We start from the raw sequence: 9174 nt of genomic DNA, 5'->3' as shown, positions 1-9174 counted from the left end.
ATATAAATAGTCCTATCAATAAATAAAAAAACAAAACATGATTTCAAGAATGAGGAAAAGGCCACCTCTGGGCACTGCTTCCACACAGTGCCTGCCATGCTGTCCCCGGGGGTGTGCCTGGAGCTCCATTCAAAAGGACAGCTCATCTTCCTAGGGCGAGGACAGAAGACAAGGCCGCCATCCCATCCTGCTGGACCACAGGCTTCTGCAGCTAAGCGGCTGTTTCTGCAGACCAAACCAGGCTGCTGAGCCACTGCGCCCTGGCAAGCCTGACCCTCAGAGGACATGCGTACGTGCCCAAGTGCACACTCTTCTCCACACTCACCGCACTCCCCTGCTCCCATCCCCAGCTCCTGCACCCACATGCCACACCCCATTCGCCAAAGTCTCTGCTCTCTGCACAACAGAGCCGAGGGCCAGGACTGGCTGCCTGACCCTGTCCCAAATCATAGCCAGTTGGAAACCGTCCCTTCTTGCAGGGAAGAAGTGAGCCAGCCAGCAGCTGCCGCGTGCGCGCGCGTGCACACACACACACACACACACACACACACACACAGAGCCCTCCTCTCGCGGTTCCCTGGGCACATGTCCCTCAGGGAATGTAGGCTGCAAAATGTCAGGAGGTAGAAATATCTGCACGGGCAACTGTCCCAACCGTGCATACATGGGCACACTTCACCCCAGAAGCGTGCACACAGGCAGGGCAGGCTGCCGGTGAAACACACAACTCGCGCGTACACAAAAACTGTAGTCAACGTGTCCCTAAATGCACAGCAACTCCGGTGGAGTAAAATTATTAATATACAGCATGCCGGAAAGATGAACACAATTATCTGTTCACAAGTAATTCTTTAACTAGAACATAGTAGATGTTAAACTAGAAAGTTACTTTTTAAAGCCTCCAACGGATTTCTCTATTTCTGATCATTTGCCTTTGGGGAGTAAAAACAAAACAAAAAAAAGAGCAGAGTACGATTCAGTGGAGGTGTGTCTTTGTCCCCCAGAAGTTTTTTGCCTGTGCGAGCATTTAATTTAGACCGCCAGACCCCTAGCCTTTGACTGAGGTTTGCAGAAGAAAACTTATCCATATTGACTTATATGTTCCACAGAACAGACAGAAATAAAAGTCTCAGACAGGCCTTTTTCATCCAACAAAGACTTATTTTTTTCAATCCTTTGCTTGGGCTCAAGCACTCCTGCCCTGCGTGCCGCCACTTTAAACATGATCAGATCTGTGCTTCATTGCAAATAACAACTGACCAACAATGGGCCCTGCTTCATAGATTTGGGAATGTTTGGCTTAAGCTGCCAATGACTGAAGGCCTTTAACTCCCACCGGCCAGTCACAGTCCGCTTTGTTGTTGTCTGTTGATGTGTCTGTGCTCATTATTCCTTGACATGCAACATCCCCCCTCCACCCTCCAACCATCCACAACCGCACAGAAAGCGAGATTCAAATGGGAACAGCTGTAGTGGTTCAATGGGAAATGATGCCTCTTGTGCAAAGGGGAGGGAGACAGAAGAGGGAGAGGGCCTATTTGAGAAAGGCAACAGCTTTCAGGGAATCTTGTATAAGAAATCTACTTTTGAATTTACTTCAGTGAAATCGCTGCTGAAACAGGCTGACGATGGAAATCGGCCCAGATTGAAAACGCCAGCCCTAATTCAAAAGACAATTCCTAGTTAGTAGCTTGTTGCATTTTTTAATTGTATCTAGACTTTAAGCTTTTGATTAAATGGCAAACTGGGAAACGTTACCATTTTGTATGTGTACTGTGGGTATAGATGGGCACAGACCTACACACGGCTTTAAGTGGAATTTTTTTCTAACACATTTGCGATTTGTGATCTCTCTAAGACCTATTTCTTTAAGGATAATCAGAATTTAAAGTATGTATGAAAGTAACCATTGGTTTAGAATGTTCATCTAACATGGAAACAAAATTTGTAACACCACACTATAAGGTTAAAAAGAAAATAGTATAATAAAGGAAATACAAAGGCTTTGGCATGGTTTTTTTTTTTTTACAATCAACAATGGTTAATTTTGATATGTAGTTGTGAACAACTTCAAAACACTTAAGTTTAAAACTCTTGCAAGCACTTTTAATTGATTAGGAATGAATTCTAGATGCACAAAATGATTGGACTGTGAACAGTAATACAACTATATCTAAGAACAATTAACTTTTGCTGGCCAAAAAAGAAACTTATGATTGCATGAAAATGTGTATAAAACATCTATAGCGTATTCTTGTCAAATATAAATGAAATTAATTTTATTATAGAAATCATTCTGAGGATTTCTAGGGAAGACGAATACTTACATTTTGACATAAAACAAATTGGATTATATCGAAGACACACTCTACCTTTTAGCTATCAACTTTTTTCGTCCTTGAATTTATAGCTTACCCTTTTTTTGCACATAAACTTCATCTGTTAACAACCTTTGGAAAACCAACAGATATTTCTTACATAAATCTAGTGCATGTTGTTCCAGGTTTAATTATATGCAAAGGAATGATACAAACTTGGAACATCAGTCCATAAACTATGAACAGATGGGTAGAAGTATTCGATATATCTTGATAAAACTCTTAAATTCATGGCAAAGCTTGTTGATCATGATTTCCTTTGTTTTTTGTTGTTTTTAACACCTTCATGACCAACAGGGATCAAACATCCATCCAGTCTACGTTGTTCTTTTTTCATTATAACATACAAATGCCCATTTACAAATAATACACCAAAATGAATAAAAGTTTGGATACCAAAATGAAGATTTGTTCCAACTGATATAGCGCCTTCTGTATACAAAGGTCCTTGTTTCAAGTCCATTCCCCAGTGGTACAACACAGGACACAATTGCAGAACTGAAGTGCTTCTAACAGCCATTTTTCTTTCCTTCCTGAACGCCCAACTGTTGTGTCCACAGAGTCACTGACTGAGTTAACACAATATATCCTTTCTTTTTGTTTTTTTGATTGTTTTTGTTTTTTGTTTTTTACTGTAATCTTGGCCAATATTGAGACATATCAGGTTCACTTCCAGGAACTTGAACTGGAACTGACACACCAGGGGAAATGAGTCCTAGAAGTGGATGAAAGAAATAGCCATGTAGATATTCCCTTTGAGAGACAGGCATGGAGTATGAATTTATAAGATTAAAAAAAAAATCTCTGGTACCTTCTAACATTTCAACTGTATTTTTTTAATTTTCTGAAGTCTTACAAAGAAAAGCAGCACCTTCAGAAACCAGATGACATGTTTACACACACCTATTGAATCCCAAGCCTCCCGATGTCCCCCCACTCCCAGAAAAAGCAACTCCATGTGTTTGTTGTGTGGAATTTTAGCAACAAAACTATCCTGGAAAACCAAAGCAGTAGTTCTTCAGTTGCAGTGAAAGGCATAGAGGAGCTAGGAGGGAACGGAGAAGTCTTCCAAATAAGCTTCAGGGGACCTTGGAGTTCCCGGCGTGGCGCAGTGGTTAACGAATCCAATTAGGAACCATGAGGTTGCAGGTTCGATCCCTGGCCTTGCTCAGTGGGTTAAGGATCTGGCATTGCCATGAGTTCTGGTGTAGGTTGCAGACGTGGCTCGGAGCCCGCGTTGCTGTGGCACTGGTGTAGGCTGGTGGCTACAGCTCCAATTGGACCCCTAGCCTGGGAACCTCCATATGCTGCGGGAGTGGCCCCAGAAAAGGCAAACAGCCAAAAAAATAAAATAAAATAAAGCTCGGGGGCCCTCACCATTGAGCTTTGGCTAATATACTAATCTCTCCTGGGAAAAGTTACATTTTCGGGCCTTGTCTTCATATACAACGTCTGTGGCCAAATTCAGGACAAACAACTTTGGTCAAGTCACTACTTAGCTTGGCTGAATTTCCCTTTTCGATCAGTTTTCCCCAGGAAAGCGAACAACAGAGCGTTAAACACACCATCACACAAGGCCAGGAGGTTCTTTTTAGGTAAACTTGGAGAGAAGGGCGATCACCTGGCAAAGGAAGCTGCAAAGGCCACCTCTATGCAGCCCGCAGAGAGCAGCGGCTCACCTGTGGAAGTGGTGCCCGAGGTGCCCATCGGCTGACTGTTCATGTGTGTCTGCATGTGGGGGGGTGTGTACGTATCATAACTCCGCCCGTTCACCGAAGGGCTGGTGGGCAGCATGCAGGAGTACGAGGAGGTCTGGCTGGGGACTGGGGGCTGGGAGGAGAAAGGCAAACCCGTGGTTACTGAGAGACACATCCGCAGCCACATCCCCAGGCTCCCTCCTCCCCCAGGAACTCCGCCAGCAAGGCTGAGCATTAAAGATGCCCTCAAGCAGAACATTGGAATTCCACGGGGGAAGTTGAAGACCGGCCTCCAACCAGGCCTTCCATCGGCCACTGCTCGAGTAAAGCTGTCTACACACCGAACTCTTTAAAGTACCAGCAATTCAGATATTGTCCACCTAGATGGTTGACATTATCCATAAATAAATAAGGTTTTTGTCCGTTTTCATCTCGGACCTCTGCTGGCATCTTTAGAGAAGCTATAGCATGAGGACTTCCATAAACACATATCCCCACCCCTGCAAATCCAATCTATTTAGAAATCCAGTGGCATGCTCCTCAAACCCCCAATCTCAAGCTTTGAGGCAGAGAACAGTAGGAGGAGCTCTCTGTCAAGTTTAGTTTGGGGACCTTGAGAGCTTTCCTTTTCATGGTTGGACTTCTGGATGTGAAGATTCTTAAAGAGGCAGATCATTAATGATCTCAGGTTAAAGAAGTCAGAAGTGTCAATAAATACTGAGCCCCATCCTGAGAATTAGCTGTGACTTTCTTACGGACCCCAAAATCGAGATTGGGTTTTACCCACAAAATTGTGTTGCTACCCTCTAAGTGCTTGGAGTCATGGTACTGAAAAGATAAACCTATATCCTAACTAAAATAAGAAATACGTAGAGCTAGGACAAAACCCCTCATGAGCTCTCGTGGAGCTATGCTGGGGCAGCAAGCTTGGGATGAATTAATAGAAGCATAATGTCAGGAACAAGGGAGGTGAGAGTACTGTTCTGCCCTGCAAACTGAGAAATGTTCATCATTCCAAGATCCACTTGCTCAGAGAGCGTGACATGTAAGAGAAGGTTTAGAGTAGGACACACCCTTTGTAAAACAGTTGAAATTTTTCATCAACAGGGTAAACTGATGCCCAGAGAGAGCCCTCACCCTACTCCAAAGTTCATAGAGTAACTTTCTCTGAACAGTAGAATCACTATTTTGATTTTCTTTATGCTTAATGAATGTACATATGATTTGAATGATATAGTTGCCTAATTTTTAAGTCAGTGTTTGAAATAAATTGACCCATACCAGTCTATGTGTGGAAACAACCCCAAGAGAATAGCAGCATCTATTTAATAGTTTCTAATTTTTTCCCATATACACATTTTTTTATCTTCGTAGAAACCTAGACATTGCTACAACCTACAAACTGAACAGATACTCGGTGGCCTTATTAAATTCCAAGGATGACTGCTAACATCGGGTTCAGAGACAAGCAGGCCTTCAGGGCCCTGAGAGAATTTCAACTTGCATTTGTTTCTAATTCCAGAAATCACTTCCTTGAGGCAACCTCAACTTCTGGAAAATTCCAAGGCAGTTGTAGCAACACCAACTAATGGGCTGTTAATCCCATAATTTACATAAATTGCTCTATGGCCAATAATACCCAGATGCAATAAAAATAGACATGTGAATAATTCTTCTGAAGTTGCTTATCTAGCTACTCCTCTATTAGTCTAAAGACTGTGAAGCATTTATTTTGGTGCGATTTGGATTAGAAATCCAGCAAAAGATGTTGAGCGGAGAAGAAACCATCTGGGTTAACTGCAGATCTGTTTCCATCAGGGGCTCTCGCTGGCCCATCTCACACTATCTGGCATGTCTAATTGCTGCACAAACAGAACAGGAGTCCTGGGGAAGGCCCTGCAGAAGGCTCACCATAAGACCAAGGCTTTTTCCTCATCAAGAAGCCCCTCTCCAGCTCCCAAGTTCTTCCATCACAAAGGGTTAACCTACTGCAGGCCTAGTATATGTAGGGGCTGATAAATATTTCAGATGGAACTGAGAGTAGGGGCACACTGTTATACCCAGCGACTAGCATGAACCCTTCCAGGCAGCTAGAAATGCCCCAAACTCATCACACGATTCATGGCAAAGGTGCACTAAACTTCTAGCAAATACTTAAGTGAAATTAGACAATGAAACACCATCATCATATGCTATCACTCACATGTGGAATCTAAAAAAAGGACACAATGAACTTCTTTGCAGCACAGATACTGACTCACAGACTTTGAAAAACTTATGGTTTCCAAATGAGACAGGATGGGGGGGATGCACTGGGGTTTGGGATGGAAATGCTGTAAAACTGGGTTGTGATGATTGTGGTACAATTATAAATGTAATAACATTTATTGAGTAATTTTTAAAAATAAAACTATACAGAAAACAAAAAAAAAAACCCAAAAAACCAAAATATAACAAAACAATTTCTAGCAAATTCTATTTCTATTCCTTTTTTTTAAAAACTCTATTCTTTTTTTTTTTTTTTTTTGGTGTAAGATATAAAAGAAAACTTGCCTTTCCCCTGTGAAGTGTATCACACTAGGCAAATGTAAATCCCATTTCTGATCCTTTTTTTCTTCCTCACTAGATTCTCACAAACATCCTAAATAACGTCCAAAATGCACAGAAAGAGTATATACTTACAAACACATTAATATAATGTGTATTGGGTATTCTAATCCCTTACTATTTAATCATTTGACCACATCATTTTCAATTTCTGATTCAAGTTCCACTGGTTTCCAAAACCTGTCCCATTCTCACCCAACATTATCAAGCTTCCATGCTCAGTGAGCAAAAGGCAGATCAACTTGACTGAACATCAGGCTTTTTAATTCGTTAAACGCATGAGTCCATCAATTAATCAGTCGACTAAACAGCTGGATGGACCATTTGCATCTCTGACTTGACTGGTCAAGCCCATCACAGTATCGAGAAAGGCTCCCAAGGATACACACAGAGCCAATGAGGTCTGCAGGCCCCAGCCCCTTCCTCACCTCCTCTCCTAGGGGCCCGTTAGATGGGCAGCCATGGGCCTCACTTACTTGCATAGGCAGGTTATTTGCCATGGTGAAGCTGGGCATGGGTGGCAGAGCACTGTAGGTGTTGGTGAGGGCTGTGTCTGTTCGGCCCAACATGGAACCAGAGGTGAAGGAGGAAACTGCAGGGAGAAGGACACACAGACGGTCATGGTGAGGCAGAGCCAAGGGCACACAGGTTGAAACACAGGTATTGGTAGTATTCATATTTCAAATTACCAGGTGTAGTGGGTTGTGGGATTGGTTGGTAGACACTGGTACTGAAACTACTGCTGATGGGGATATGACTAGGTGTGTTGCTGGCCTGTCTTCTCTGATTCCTCAGCTTCTCTTCTCTTCTCCATTTGGCCCTTCGATTAGAAAACCATACCTAGGAATCAGAGGGAAAAGGTTAGCCCTGTGCCTGCTCCCAGCTCCACCCCACCCCTCACAGGACCACTATCCTCCACCCTCAGCCCCCAGTGGTGGTAAAATATTTAGCAAAAGAATCAATTGCTACTATTTATATAAACAAATGGTGTCCTTAGCAGCACCTGTGTCTCTAGAAAAGGCAAATGGCATGAATTACAAAGCATCAACGCACAGCCCCTGCGTACCTGTATTCTCGCTTCAGGTAGATCTATTTTGGCTGCTAGTCTTTCTCGGGCAAACACATCTGGATAATGGGTTCTCTCAAACTCTGAAAGAGTAAGTTGCATTTTTCTGTGTTGTGCCAGAACTATACAAAATGTGTCAACCAAACCCTGGATGGAGTTGGTTCCCACCTCCCCACTTCTGTCACTTCCAAACAATTCCCTTTAAAACGATACTACTATTAGCATTAGGAAGAACTATCCCACCAGAACCAAGTTCTATTTTCTTTGGAATGCCATTCATTCAAGGTCTGTTCTGTGGCATGAATTAGCCAAATCATCATTTTTTTTTCTTTATGAGAAGTCAGACTTTTCATCTTTGAATCACTGATACATGAAAAGAAGAAAGAACACACACAAACACACACACACACACACACACACACACACACACACACACACACTGAAAAGATGCCCAGGAAGAAAAAAAAAAAAAAGACAGAAAGAAAAAAGAAACCTTTTCAGGCCTCTGTGCAAAGGCCCCGGCTAAATTTAGCTCTTTGTACTGAAGATGTGGCATTTACTTTGATTTACTGCTTCTCTACTTTGAAAAACTCCATCACCTTTCTCCAGGGCCTCAATTTGCTCTTGGGTAAAGGATGTTCTATTTCTTTGCAGCTTCCGCTTCAGCTGAAGTCGCATTTGGGCCTCATCTGAGTCTTCTCCATTGGAACTGATGGAGTTGGTATTCTCTCCCCCTCCTTCCTGTTGCTGGCAGCCATCTGGAACAAAAAGAACAGGACAGGAAGAGAAATTTGGAATAACTTGGAGCCTCCGAAAGGGGCCTCATATAGCCGTAAACTCTAAGAGCAGTTTATTCTGAGTCTCACCAAAACATTCCCAAGGCAACTTGCCGGCCTTCTTTTAATAAAAGCTGTTAGCGCCATTTGTTACCTGACCACCGGGTTCGTTTCTATTTTTATCGAGATGAGGCTGTATAACTGAGATACCTATAGAGTGGCGTGTCTTTAAATAACAAAACAAGTGCTAAAGTTTGCAATGAAAATGATCTTTCATAAGTAACCTCCACTCTCCAAATGCCTCCCCCAGTTCCCTCTCCTCAGAGAATTTATTTACCTGTGGCTGTGTTGGGAAAATAGAAGAGTGACGTTCAAGATTTTGGCTGATCTATAATCAGTAATTCCTAGCTAATCAATTAGATGTTGATAGGTTTGTAGAAAATGCTATTAAGAAACCAAACCAAGCTTGTAATCTTTAAAAAAAATATTTATCTAGTTTTTATTTGAATTCTGCACAGTCAATTTCATTTTAAAGGTTGTGAATTTAGAAGTGCTCGCATTGTTCTGCAGTTTTATTCAACTATTGTATGAGTGCGCTCTGCCTTGACACCTATTACGAGCACAGCTGTAATTATATCATCACCAAGAAC

At 42.4% G+C, this 9174-nt stretch overlaps 1 protein-coding gene across 18 annotated transcripts in view; it reads right to left on the bottom strand.

The window, feature by feature from the left end:
• Positions 1-1961: 1961 nt before the first annotated feature.
• Positions 1962-9174, bottom strand: part of PAX6 (paired box 6) — a 29751-nt gene continuing 22538 nt past the window's right edge. For 15 of the 18 annotated variants that reach the window (XM_085009228.1, XM_085009221.1, XM_085009223.1 and 12 more), the window contains 6 exons: positions 8348-8506; positions 7749-7831; positions 7372-7522; positions 7159-7274; positions 4058-4208; positions 1962-3093 (listed from right to left, as the gene is read on the bottom strand). In XM_085009228.1, coding sequence (XP_084865354.1) covers positions 3008-3093; positions 4058-4208; positions 7159-7274; positions 7372-7522; positions 7749-7831; positions 8348-8506 — 746 coding nt within the window. In that variant the 3' untranslated portion in view covers positions 1962-3007. 18 annotated transcript variants of the gene reach the window in all.

The sequence above is a fragment of the Sus scrofa genome, chromosome 2, assembly GCF_054392235.1.
Source record: "Sus scrofa isolate SSC_HxYL_T2T_F1_AM1 chromosome 2, Sscrofa_HxYL_maternal_Yorkshire_Landrace_v2.0, whole genome shotgun sequence".
Lineage (NCBI taxonomy): Eukaryota > Metazoa > Chordata > Mammalia > Artiodactyla > Suidae > Sus > Sus scrofa.
The sequence above is the reverse complement of the archived record's forward strand: the minus strand, read 5'-3'. Positions and strand labels throughout refer to the sequence as shown.